The sequence below is a fragment of the Rousettus aegyptiacus genome, unplaced genomic scaffold (genome assembly GCF_014176215.1).
Source record: "Rousettus aegyptiacus isolate mRouAeg1 unplaced genomic scaffold, mRouAeg1.p scaffold_m13_p_2, whole genome shotgun sequence".
In the NCBI taxonomy this organism is placed as follows: Eukaryota; Metazoa; Chordata; class Mammalia; order Chiroptera; family Pteropodidae; genus Rousettus; species Rousettus aegyptiacus.
Genome location: NW_023416295.1, coordinates 131,543,794 through 131,557,604, shown reverse-complemented (window position 1 = coordinate 131,557,604; position 13,811 = coordinate 131,543,794). Strand labels below are relative to the sequence as shown.

The 13,811-nt window shown below is 38.9% G+C and overlaps 1 protein-coding gene across 1 annotated transcript; it reads right to left on the bottom strand.

Moving 5' to 3' along the window:
• Window positions 1-8,973: 8,973 nt before the first annotated feature.
• LOC107514242 (tubulin alpha-1A chain) lies at window positions 8,974-13,263 on the bottom strand. The gene is made up of 4 exons (XM_016151761.2): window positions 13,126-13,263; window positions 10,809-11,031; window positions 10,518-10,666; window positions 8,974-10,166 (listed from the first exon to the last, which is right to left on the bottom strand). Exons 1-4 carry the CDS (start codon window positions 13,126-13,128, stop codon window positions 9,186-9,188), a joined length of 1,356 nt encoding a protein of 451 aa, XP_016007247.1. The 5' UTR covers window positions 13,129-13,263; the 3' UTR covers window positions 8,974-9,185.
• Between the last annotated feature and the right edge of the window lie 548 nt (window positions 13,264-13,811).

Below are 13,811 nucleotides of genomic sequence, written 5' to 3'. Positions count from 1 at the left end.
TGATTGAAGCCCCATGAGAGAGCTTTATCCAGAGGAATCCAACTTGACTGCACTCATATTTCTGACCCGCACTTCATCTCTTCAACTGCTTGCCTGCTCTAGTCTTTCCAGTGTAGCACTGTAACTGATAAACTTTCTTGGCTCTCACCTTGTATTCCTATTTCCCTCATTAAAGATTTCCCCATGAGTTCTAGCATGTAACTCATTTGGTCTACTCTTCCAGAAATTGTCACTGGGCAGGGCCCTTCCTTCTGTGATATGCTGTAGAAAGGATTCCCATGAATGCCATCCAGAATTCTGGGTTTTGGTTCCCTTTCCAGGCTAGACCTTGTATATCTTGGCCTTCAACATCCTGGACACTTGAGGAACATTCAGCTGTTTTTTTTCCAAATAATGCCTAACTTGGGAGCCAGACAGTCTCCCTAGCAGGCTTCAGCTTGGGTCCCTGATGTATTGTTTTTGAACTATTTCCAGGTACCTGGCCTGATTTATTTTAAATTCCTTTTTTCCAGAGTTAGCTTCTCTTTGCCATTTATCTCAGACCTTTCTGTCTCATTACATCTTTTACTGGATTGGAACTGGTGGTCTACAGTCTTGTCATTCTCCTTCCAGCCCTCTACCCTACCGCACCTCATTCACCAGGTGGAAGCCATGCCCTATGTCTCAGTCATTTTGTAAAAAATAATTAATTAAATAATCTAAATTAGTTTCAAGTATATAGTACATTGGTTAGACATCTATATAGTTTGTAAAATGGTCCCCCAATTGCTCCCTTCCTCCCCTGACCCTCCACCGAGCCAACATATTAATGCTAAGTGCATTCCCTATGCCCTACTCCCTATCTCTGTGACCATCCATCAGCTACTAATTTGTACTTCTTTAACCTTTCACCCCATTCTCCCAGCTCCTCAAGCCCCCTTCCCCTCTGTCCATCACCAAATTGTACAATGTATTCGTGATTACTTTATTTGATTTGTTTATTTTTTTTAGCCCTTAGATTCTGCATATAGTGTTTTTCTTTCTCTGTCTGACTTAAATACCTTCTAGGTCCATCAAAGCAATATCTTTTTCCAACCCTTTCCTTTTAGTGTGTGTGTGTCTTTTAATCTCAAGTGAGTCTTTTATATTTTTTCTTCTTAAAGAAGTCCCCCCAACATTTCCTGTAATACTGGCTTGGTGGTGATAAATTCCTTCAACTTATTTTTGTCTGGGAAGCTCTTTATCTGTCCTTCCACTCTAAATGATAGCTTTGCTGGATAAAGTATCCTTGGTTATAGATCCTGGATCTTCATCCTGTCGAAAATTTTTGCCAGGCCCTTCTGTCCTGCATAGTTTCTTTTGAGAAATCAGCTGCCAGTCTTATGGGTGTTCCCTTATAAGTAATTATCTGTTTTTCTCTTGCTGCTTTTAATATTCCTTCTTTGTATTTAACCTTTGGCATTTTAATTATGATGTGTCTTGGTGTGGGCCTCTTTGGATCCCTGAGTTTTGGAATTCTCTGAGCTTCCTGGGGTTTTATGTCCATTTCCTTCACCAGGTTAGGGAAGTTTTCTATCATTATTTCTTCAAACAGCTGTTCATCATATTGATTTTCTTCAGTTACGCCACTCAGACGGATATTTGGACCCTTAATAGTGTCCCATATACTCCTTATTTTATTTTTATAGTCTTGGCATCTTATCTTTTGTCATTCTGATTGCATATCCTAGGCTTTCTGGTCCTCTAAATAGGGCATTTGATGCTTTCCTTTATTCACTTTGTTTATTCCTTTGTTTATTCCATTTAATATGCTTCTCATCTCAGATAATGTGTTCATCATTTTGGACTGTTTTCCTTTTATAATTTCCATTTCCAATTTTATGTTTTTTATCTCTTTGTTGAAGTTCTCACTGAACTTATCTACACTTCTCAAAAGTTCATTGAGCATCTTTATAATCAGTGTTTTGAACTCTGCATCTGTTAGATTCTTGACTCCATTATATCTGGATCTCTGCTCTCTTCTCTCATATGATTTTTGCTTCTTTGTCTTCCCATTTTGGCTGACCCTCCATGTTTGTTTCTATGTACTAAGCAAGCTCCTAAGTCTCCCAGTCTTATTAGTGTGGATTTGTGAAGTAGGTGTCCAGTGGCACAGTCCTGAGAGGGGTTCAGCTGCAGGCCACACTTATCCCAAGCCTCTGCCCTTCCGGGGCCACCTATTAAGATTCAGCAAGCAATTCATAGATGCTGTGCTTATAGTTACCTCAAAAGGCCATACCAGAAACCAAGGCCTGCTACTTCCAGTGTGAGTCTAGATGCTGTTCAGCAAGGAGCACCTGACTCGCTGAGGATATACCTCTGGATGTAGCTTGGGTGGGGCCGTGAGTTGGTGGAGGCAGGGTTTCGGGGAATCCTTTGGACGGAGCGACCTCTGTTACCCAGTTAGATGATGTCAGGCCTATGGTGGCTCTGTGTCCGATGCATTGGGAGGGGTGGTGGAGTCACCAATGAACAGTGACACTTCTGTACAGAGCAAGTCTCCCCTCAGCCCTCATTTCGACAATATCTTTCTATAAGTCCCTGGTATCTCCTGTGCGCAGCCAAATTAGCACTGGTGCTCAGAGCAAGCAGGTCCGTCACTGGGAAAATCCGCTCGCAGACATGGCCTCTCTAAGAGGCGTCTGCCGCTGCTGAGGCCGTAGCCTCTGTCTCACTCAGCTGCAGGAGACCGAGCATCCCCACATCCTCGCCGCATCCTACCTTTAGCCATTTCAGGGTGATTTCTTGCATTTCTCCCTAGTTGTATGGCTTATTTATCTGGATCCCAGGTGAATTTTCCTTGCTGCTGCTCCTTGTTTCCGTCACAACTTTGATTGGTTTGCCAGAGGAATGAACAGAGTCACTATCATCTATGCAATTTTTCCCCTCCCCCTCAGTCATTTTTTATTTAGATTCTACCCAGGTAGGTTCTAACTCAGTTTCAAATTACACTCATTCCCACCATAGCTGAGCTATTTTTGATGATAGTTGAATACATCCAGCTAGTTCATGTATGCAACTACATATTAAACACATTTTATGATGTAGAAATTTGGGTCTACTTTTGTCTATTAATCTGTGTATAATTTGTGGTGTTTATTTTCACTTGTGCATATATATATTTCTTTTGTGAAGAGTTTTGGTCTAGCCCTAAAATACTACCTAAATTTGTTCTACTTTCAGAGCAGAGGAGGGCTGGTCTAATAAGTTTTCTCACTTTTCAGCTTAGGTTGTCAGTCCTATTAAATTGCTAAAGGATATGACCTTTCATTTCATTGCCAAATTCAATAATATCTCTACTCTACTTAGGGCAAAAGATTATAATCTTAAGCACACTACTGTTAATATCTATCAAAAATACTAAAAAAAAAAGAGATTTATGAAGTATAGACGGTTCCCAATTTATGACGGTTCAACTTATGATTTTTCAAATTACGTTGATGTGAAAGTGAGCAGTGAGCCCTTACTTTGAATTTTGATCTTTTCCCAGGCCAGTGATATGTAGTGCGATACTCTCTCATGATGCTGGGCAGAGGCAGTGAGCCACAGCTCTCCCAGTGAGCCATGCAACCACAAGGGTAAACAACTAATACTCTATAGTGTAGCATTAAATGCATTTTATACTTAATGATATTTTCAACTTACGATGGGTTTGTATGATGTAACTTCATTGTAGGTTAATGATATTCTGTATTTTGTAAAGAATTTTCAGTGTGTCATTCCTCTAGGGGTTTTAATAGTTTTGGAGAAGCCAATGAAAAATCTCTCCAAATGTGTGTGTCAGCCTTGTTTCAGCTATCTATTGTTATGTTTCAGACCATCCCAAAACCTAGTAGGTTAAAACAACAATTATTCTCATGATTCCATGGGTTATGGAAAGTTCTTCTGTTCCATGTGGTGTCATCTGGTGCACTCATGTATTTACATTCATCGGGCATCTCAGTTGGGCTGGAATGCCTAGGATAGTTGTACTCACATGTCTGGGGTCTTAGTGCTGGCTGTCGGGTAGGATGCCCTAGTTCTTTTCTACATGACTCCTCTGAATGGAAACAAGCTGCCAGGGCTTCTTAAAAGCTTAGCCTAGATCTGCACAAATTTTCTTCTGTCACATTCTATCAGTCAAAGCAATCACAAAGCCAACTGAAATTTAAGGAGAGAAGAATAGACTCTGCCTCTTGATGGGAAAAGTACCATATAACTTCAGGGATGAGAGAAATGATTAGCGGCTATCTTTGGAGACAACCTTCCATGAGCTAATTCACATAGAATTCTGCATACAACATCGGGAAGTTCACCAATCCATGAGATTCATCAATGGAGTATGCTGTGCTTTCCAGAGCCCTGGGTTAAGGGTCCCTGCTTTAAAATATAAACTAACTGTAGTTTATCCCAGGAATGCAAGGTTGGTTTCATATTCAAAAGGCAATGAATCTGATTCACGATGTTAATAAAGGAAAAAACCCATACGATCATCTCAATAAGTACATGCAAAAAAAAATTTGACAAAATTCAACATCCATTTGTAAAAAGCAAAGAACAACAAACAAACTTCTCAGTTAACAAGGTATGAAGGAAATTTCCTAAATGTAATAAAAAAAAACTAAATATCTGACAGCTAACATTATACTTGATGGTGAAATAGTAAACACTCCTGAAGATTGGAAACAAGACAAGGATATCTGCTTTCACCACCTCTAGTCATCGAGAATGATCTATTGCTTTGATACTCTAAATTCTGTCTCTGAATTAAGCTAGATATTCAAAGGCCTACTTCCCTGTACTGCACTATATAGACTTCTGGAGGAATCACCTTTTTTCTCCCTGGAATGTACTCTGCTGTGGTGCCACAGTCTACATTGAAAAATAATATAAGACTCAGCCATACACTCACATACACTGCTGGTGGAAGTGAAAATTCACATCATCAAATAGAATCTGGCAGCATATTAGAAGAATAATCACTGTGATCAAGTATTTCTTTTTTTACTGGAAATGCAATGATGATTCAACATTAGGAAGGCTTTTAAAATAATTGATCATCATATGTTGAAAGAGAAAAACCATATCAATCTTCAAATATTACTGAAGAGTTAATAAAATTCAAAATCCATTCTGATAAAAATTTTTATATTATTCCATATTATTTATATACAAATATATAAATGTTTGTATACAAATATATAAATAATACATAAATATATAAATAATATAGAAAGTCTTACATTGATATGTATCTTTTTCATACATTGCTAAAAAAAAATTATATGTCTCAAGGCCAAAAGCTACCTTCCAGTTAAAGCTAGAAAAAGGATAGGATGAGCATCATAGTCACTATTACTATTTTTTACTTTTTAATATGAAGGAATTAATACAGGAGAATTGTAAAATTTATGTGATGGTCTCAAGATAAAATATTCCTTTGTTGTCATTTTTATTTCTCACATTTTAGTTATCTCAAGATTCTTATAACCTCATAGATTAAATAGTGGGATAAAAGTGTTTTAATATTAACAAACCAATTTAAAAGTGAGCAAATGATAGATACAGAGAACAGATCAATAGTTGCCAGAGGCAGGAGTGGGGTAGGGGTGGACAAAATGGGTGAGGAGGGTCAAAAGGTATAAATTTGCAGTTATAAAATAAGTCGTTGGGCTATAATGTAGTCTGGTAACTATAGTTAGTAATACTGTGTTGCATATTTGAAAGTTGCTAAGACAGTAAATCTTAAAAAGTTCTCATCATGAGAAAAATATTATAACCATGTATGCTGACAGATGTCAACTAGACTTATTGTGGTGATCATTTTGCAGTCTATACAAATATAGAATCATTGTGTGGCATACCTGAAACTAATGTTATATGTCAATTATACCTTGATAAAAAATATATTATACTAAAAAAATGACCAAAGGACTTCAATAGACATTTCTCCAAAGAAGCTATGCAAATGGCCAATAAGCACAGTATAAAAGCACATTAAAAGATACTGAACATCACTAATCATTAGGAAAATGCAAATCAAAACCACAATGAGATAGCACTTTATACCCATTAAAACGGCTACCATCAGGAAAAAAACAAAACAAAACAGAAAATAACAAGTGTTCCCAAGGATATGGAAGAATTGGAACCCTGTACATTGTTGGTGGGAATGTAAAATGGTGTAGCCTCCATGGAAAACAGTATGGCAGTTCCTCATAAAAATTAAACATAGAATTACCATTTCCAGCAATTCCACTTCTGGGTTTATAACCAAAATAATTGAAAGCAGGGTCTGGAATATTTGTATACCCGTGTTCACAACAGCATTATTCACAATAGTCAAAAGGCAGAAGCAAATTTAATGTCCATAAACAGATCAATGGACAAACAAAATGTGGCATATACATACAATGGAATATTATTCGGCCTTAAAAAGGAAAGAAATTTTGACACATGCTAAAGATAGATGAACCTTAAGGACATTATCCCAAGTGAAATGAGCTAGTCATAGAAAGATAAATACCATCTGATTCTATTATTTGAGGTACCTAGTATAGTCAAAGTCATAGAGACAAAGTAGAATTGTGGTTGCCAGAGGCCAGGGGGAAGGAAGGGATATTTGTACACACAGACCCAGGGGAAAGCCCGAAAATCTACATCCATAAGCAGAGGGCAGGTAAAGACCAAAGAAAGAGGCTGACAACTCTGGTATTACATCAAGGGTTTATTAAGGGAACTTAAATATGAGGTGTGTCTTCAGTGCAGCAAAATGACGTGGATATCCTCCATGCCACATAGCAGGCCCTAAAGAATTATGTAGAACTGGGCAGGATGGATAGGGGTACTGGTTTTTGACCCACCTCAAATAAGGGGAAAACTGTCTTACATATTTGCCCAGGGAAGGGCAATGATCTGTTCCTTGCTGTGGGGCATAGGGGAGGTGTCAATGAGAGAGTTTCTGAGGGAATTTACAGGAAGTGATCACTCTTACAGCCCTGATCTAGCTTGAGGGTCCAGCAGTGTCACATTATGGAACATTCTCTCTCCCACAGGGTATGGGAGCTGTTTAATGGGTTTAGAGTTTTAATTTTCCAAGATGAAAAGATTTCTGGAGATTAGTTGCACAACTATGTGGATGCAAACAGTACTGAACTATAAACCAAAAAATGGTTAAGATGGTAAATTTTGTGTTGTGTATTTTACCATAATTAAAGTAAAATAAATATGTAAACAAAAGTTTTAACACTGTGTAATTCTACTCTTAAAAATCTCTATGTAGATTTATAAAATTTGTTTTAAATCCATTTATAGCACTGCATTTTATGTTGAAAGCAGTTTACATTTGAGAAAATATACCAAAAGGTTTACAGTCTCAGTCTTAGTTTTAGTCTAAAAATTCTAAGTCAACTTCATTCTGCTTATTTATTTAGTATCCATTTATTTGTTCATTTTTTCCCACTTTTTTTTTAGATGTGTTTCATTTTGGATGAAATAAATAATATATGTTATATCTTCAGTTCATTAACCTTTTCTTCAGTGTCTAATCTGTTAATCCCATTCAGTATTTTTTTTTATTTGATTTATTTTTCATCTCTAGGTGAAAATTTTGATTTGGATTATTTCTATACCTCCACTTAAGATTCATCCATGTTTTTGAACATATGTGATCTAATTATAACAAGGTTTTTTATATACTAATAACAACAAATTATTTTATTCTAAGTTTCAAAATAACTATTATTACTATGATTACTGAAGTTTTTCGTTTAGATTTCTTTTTTGTTAGAACACATCTCACTGGATATACAATTGAATTCCTGTGTTTTAAAGTCATATGAAATAATTCCTCACTCTGTAGTTAAGCCATTAACTGGATATTTGGTTTATTGTTTGATTTATTGTTTCATTTTGCTTAATGTTTTAGAGATGTTTTCCCACTGATTTAATTCTTTATTATAATTATGTAATACTTACATGTTTCTATAGCCAAATGATACAACAAATACAAAGTTTGATTAGACCCTGTTCCCTCCCCCTACCAGTAACCATATTTTCAGTTCTTGATTTATGTTTCCATTGTGTTTTTTAAATAGTAAAATATACACGACATGAAATACATTAAATAGGCTATTGATAATAAAAAAATAATTTAATCGCCTTTGGTAATGGTAATGCAAGACAATTTTTTTACTTTTGGGTCCTTAGCCTTTTGGTCAGTTGGACTAACAGGGGAACTCTTTTAAGGAAACCCTTTGTCCAAAACTGTTTCTCTCACTGTGTTGGTGCTGATGTCTGCAACTGCACTATAAGAGTTTTATTCTTTGAAGTTATTGGCCCATAATGAAATAAGAATATCCTCAGATAGTTAAAATTCAGACATATAATTAAAAACATAGAGTGAATAAATTTATCAGCCTTTTCCATTGTCACATCCAGCTGAAAATAAGTCTGGAAAAAAAAGAAAATAACTAGGTCTAACACAGGGGACAATTGTTTGGAGAGCAGATTTCTTCTGAGAACCCAGGGCAGAGGAAGCATGATGGCTCTGGACACATGCCAAGGAAATGAGGGGGCATGAATGTAAGCATGTAAGACCTGATGATGCAGTTAGAATACTCATCATTTTGTTATTTGTATGAGGTTCAGCAGCCAATCAGAACTTTAGCTTTATATTATCAAGTATCCATTCTAAAAATATCATTTTAAGTAACTATTATTTAAGTAACTATTATAATGATGTTAAAAGTATCATTTTAAGTAACTATTATAATTGAGTCAAAACTTAAGAATAGCATGGATGTTATAATAATATATATATATTTCTTAATTTACGAATAAGCTTTATAACATACTAAGGCAATTTAAACTCACTTCATAATATATGCATATACCACAATAAAAAATTCTTTCTTCTCAGTGTACTAAACATGTAAAAATTTTCAGACACCCAAAAAGAAAATACAAGTCTTGAACTCATTTAGGACAGGGAATACTTTATTCAAACCCATCAGAGAAATGGACAGGTTGGGTCTGTAACAAAGCATTGTGTTTTAAAGCATAGGCCAGTAATTGTATATGAGAGTATACACTGCTACATACAAATTAACTGATTAGATCACAACTTTTCAATGTTTAAAACAGAATAAGCTTCCCTGTAAAAGCAGCACCTTTGTGACATTTTAACTTTAGTATTCCTCTCCTTCTTCCTCACCCTCTCCTTCAACAGAATCCACACCAACCTCCTCATAATCCTTCTCAAGGGCAGCCATGTCCTCACGAGCCTCAGAAAACTCTCCTTCCTCCATGCCCTCACCCACGTACCAGTGAACAAAGGCACGCTTGGCATACATCAGGTCAAACTTGTGGTCCAGGCGAGCCCAGGCCTCAGCAATAGCTGTAGTGTTGCTCAGCATGCACACAGCTCGCTGTACTTTGGCTAGGTCTCCACCAGGCACCACAGTGGGAGGCTGGTAATTAATGCCAACTTTGAAGCCAGTGGGGCACCAGTCCACAAACTGGATGGTACGCTTGGTCTTGATGGTGGCAATGGCAGCATTGACATCTTTGGGAACCACGTCCCCACGGTATAACAGGCAGCAAGCCATGTATTTACCGTGGCGAGGGTCACATTTTACCATCTGGTTGGCTGGCTCAAAGCACGCATTAGTAATCTCTGCTACAGAAAGCTGTTCATGGTAGGCTTTCTCAGCAGAGATGACAGGGGCATAGGTGGCCAGAGGGAAGTGGATACGAGGATAGGGCACCAGGTTGGTCTGGAATTCTGTCAGATCAACATTCAAGGCTCCATCAAATCTCAGGGAAGCAGTGATGGAGGATACAATTTGACCTATCAATCTATTCAGGTTAGTGTAGGTTGGGCGCTCGATATCAAGGTTTCTACGACAGATGTCATAGATGGCCTCGTTGTCGACCATGAAGGCACAATCAGAGTGCTCTAGGGTGGTGTGGGTGGTGAGAATGGAGTTGTAGGGCTCAACTACAGCTGTGGAAACCTGGGGAGCTGGGTAAATGGAGAATTCCAGCTTGGACTTCTTGCCATAATCGACAGAGAGACGTTCCATCAGCAGGGAGGTGAACCCGGAACCAGTTCCCCCACCAAAGCTATGGAAAACCAAGAAGCCCTGAAGACCTGTGCACTGGTCAGCCTGTTAAAAAAGAATAGAGAAAACATAGTTATTGCTTTATGTGATATAATCAGTAAATATATTTTCACTTTTCATACAATTCCAAGGATATAGACCTTATTTTGATAAGAAACATTTTAAAAATGTAGGCCTTCTTGGAATTATTCAGTATTTCTTATTAAAAATATTTTCATTAAAATGTAAGAAATGACATGAAATAATTCATATTTTGATTGAACTTTTAAACAAATTATAAAGAAATATTTCATCTTTTTATTATATTTCAATTTTGTGTTTGAAAAAAATAGTATATTTCAAAAGTCTTCCATAGGCTCATTAGGCTTGTTAACTTATTCTTGAGAATAAACATACCAGCTTCCGAATTCGATCTAAGACAAGGTCAATGATCTCCTTGCCAATGGTGTAGTGTCCGCGAGCATAGTTATTGGCGGCATCTTCCTTGCCTGTGATGAGCTGCTCGGGGTGGAAGAGCTGGCGGTAGGTGCCAGTGCGAACTTCATCTGGACAAGGGAAACAAAGTGGCCATCTATCACCAACAACATGCACAAGCCTGCTCAAACCCAGGGCATCAACAGAGGCCCCAGGACACACGTCCTGTCCCAGACCCTTGGGATCTCACTTGGGTTACTGTGGTCAACTCACCAATGACCGTGGGTTCCAGGTCTACAAACACTGCCCTGGGCACGTGCTTGCCAGCGCCTGTCTCGCTGAAGAAGGTGTTGAAGGAGTCGTCTCCCCCACCAATGGTTTTGTCACTTGGCATCTGGCCATCAGGTTGGATGCCATGTTCCAGGCAGTAGAGCTCCCAGCAGGCATTGCCAATCTGAACACCAGCCTGGCCAACGTGGATGGAGATGCACTCACGCTATTAAAAGCAAAAGAGAAAAATTGTAAAATTAGGTTGTATACTTTTTTTGTGTTAGTATTTTGAATCTTCTGATTTCTAAAAATATGTCTAGTAATATATACATACTCTTCAAATTTATTTGAGGTCTTATCCCTAATAGGATAGAAATAATTATGGAAAAGCATCTGCTACAAATCCTGCAGATGGGCGTGGCATGAAAAATAATGTTGCACTGTTTAGCACATGGTGCAAGCCCATTGTTCCCATAGCCATGCTTGAATAGAAGATTTTTCATATTTAAAAAAGTCAAAGCACAGATTTTGTAAAATGAAGTTAAATCCAATCATTAATTAATTTGAATCAATATTACTACCTTCTTCCCCTTTAAATAAAGATGAGTTTCTTCTAAATGGCTTGGTATTTCAACATGGACATCTGTATGGCAGCTGAGGTTAGAAGCCACACCCTTTTGCAGTCTATCTGCAGAATCCATCTGTACTACAGAGTTGGAATCTAAAGAAGGGCTGACTGCTGCATTGCTGTATTTGCTGTGCCTGGTGCTAGCCTGTACTGTCTGCTGCATTATTTAACAGAGCAAGCTCTATTTCCAGAAACTGCCTACATGATCTCATTGTGCCATTCTGCCAGTTTTCCTCCTCTGAGCCAGGCTAGGACCATATGCCTAAATTGAAATGAATTAATGAAGATGTGCTTGAACAAAAGACAGCGGAACAGAGTATAATTCTTCTTTGTCTGCAGCAATTTCATTACTTTTTTAAGTTTCCCCAGAATCTTCTCCACTGTATACTGAAAAAAATTTTGAGTATCTTTAAAAAAAAACAATTCCTAAATTAAAAACAAATGTCATACCAAACAAAGAATAAAACCAAATCAAAGGATAATGAAATATTTATTTAAAACAAACAAAAAAATAGTATGTATTTTCATTTTGAGATTCTCTACCCACTACAGAATGTTCATACTCATCATATTCAATAGATATTTTCTTTATGGTCTTTATGGTTACAGCTTACATGTCTATCCACTGATAATTGGTGAGAGAAAGGGCGTTTCCCGTGGTCCTGGGCGTTAGGGTACTCAGGTTCACAAAACGGTCTTTCTCCCTCACCAAACATGCGGCCAAGACAGACAGACAGACAGACAGACAGACACACACACACACACACACACACACACACTCTCTCTCTCTCTCTCTCTCTCTCTCTCTCTGTCTCTCTCTCCAGTCAGGGCGGGGGGAGGGCGTGTAGCCCCGGACCAGACTTTAGAGGGCTTGTCAAGTGAATATTTCATCTAAATTTTAGCAGTGAATGAAAAACCTTTTTCAATTCCACAGTGGTGAAAGACTTTTAGTAAGTCTTCTGACAGAAGGTTTAGCGAGGGCGAACCCCGCCCAGTGGCTCCAAGGCCAGAGAAGCCAGAAACAAACAACTCCGCCCCAGCGCCGCCCTGACGCCGGCTGCCGCAGGCTCCAACAAAAACTAACCACTTTTTTTTTTCTCCTCCGTTAATATACGGGTATCTTTCTAAAATGCCAAAGAACCGGAGAGGAAACTTTTTCTTTTTTTGCTAACCCAAGGCTTCAATTTATGTCAGTCTTTCTCTCCCCCACTCTTCTCTCCTACATCCACTGACCCCTGGGGTCTTTTGGGGGCGACGCCTCCTTTCCCCGCCCCTGGGGAACAACGCGAGGAAGAAAAGAGCCTCTTCGAATCTCACGAATACAGTGTGCACATACACTGAGGCCGAGCAGGAGACGCCACGATCGTCTTTGCCTGCCCTAGACCCTTTAATCACCGACAGATGGCTGCTTGCGGTTCCGAAAGGCTCAGATAACAAAACCCCCCTCCACGCCGCCTTTGTTCTTCCCCCCACGGTTCTGCCGCGCTCTGGGCGCAGTTCTTGCCTGGCTCTGGCACCCCACACTGAGGCAGCGGCCCGGCTCAAGGATTTGGGACAGACAAAGCTTAACCTCGCCAACAAAGCGTAAGGGCTACCCTTAATCAAAGAAGTTGTAAAGACAAAAGGGACGATTTTCCCACCAGATCGACCCCATCCAACGGCCACAAAAAGGCAGAGAAAACATGTTCTTACCATGGTTGCTGCTTTGCGGCTGCCGAGCGGATGGCTGAGAGGAAGAGGAGAGGTTGTTGCTTCTTACAGCGCGACTCTTAGGCGGTCGATGTAAGAGAACCTGCGGCACATGGGCGGATGCGGCTCCCTATATACAACTCGGTCACCATGGGGATGGGCTGGGGCCTTTTCCTGTTGGTCCAGACCCCTCGATCTGCCTAGAGAAGCCATGACAGAAGAGTGGTGATTGGTGCAAGCGACATGGAATGAGGTAATCTCTCCCCCACCCCCTTTTCCCTAGCATCCATAGACTGTTTGCATCCTTCAGACAAAGAGACCGAGCGAAAAACAGCCGAGCATCCATCATGGGGTGGGGCTGGAAAGGGGGTGCAAAAGGGAAGAAAGAGAACTGAGGTTGGGATGATTTTATATTGCTTAAATCTCAAACTACGACTAAAATCACCAGTGTAAGGTTTTTTCCAAATTACTTAATCGCAGAATTTGTGTTGAGATGACATATTTAATGGAAAATTACCCCAGTTCCTCCCTTAAAGTATACTAAACTCGACCACATTCGATGAGGATTCAACATGTCTAATTAAAAAAATAATAAAGTAGGAGAGAAAATAGGAAGGATGCTCAAATAGCTTGGGTGAGTGTGATTTTCTTTTTTAATTTAAAAAGTTCAATAATAGAGCCATTCCAAA

Coding starts and splice junctions, on each gene's coding strand:
- LOC107514242 (XM_016151761.2), bottom strand. Junction 10,667..10,808: donor CCTGGAACCCACGGTCATTG/GTGAGTTGACCA, acceptor TCCCTTGTCCAG/ATGAAGTTCGCACTGGCACC. Junction 10,167..10,517: donor TAGATCGAATTCGGAAGCTG/GTATGTTTATTC, acceptor CTTTTTTAACAG/GCTGACCAGTGCACAGGTCT.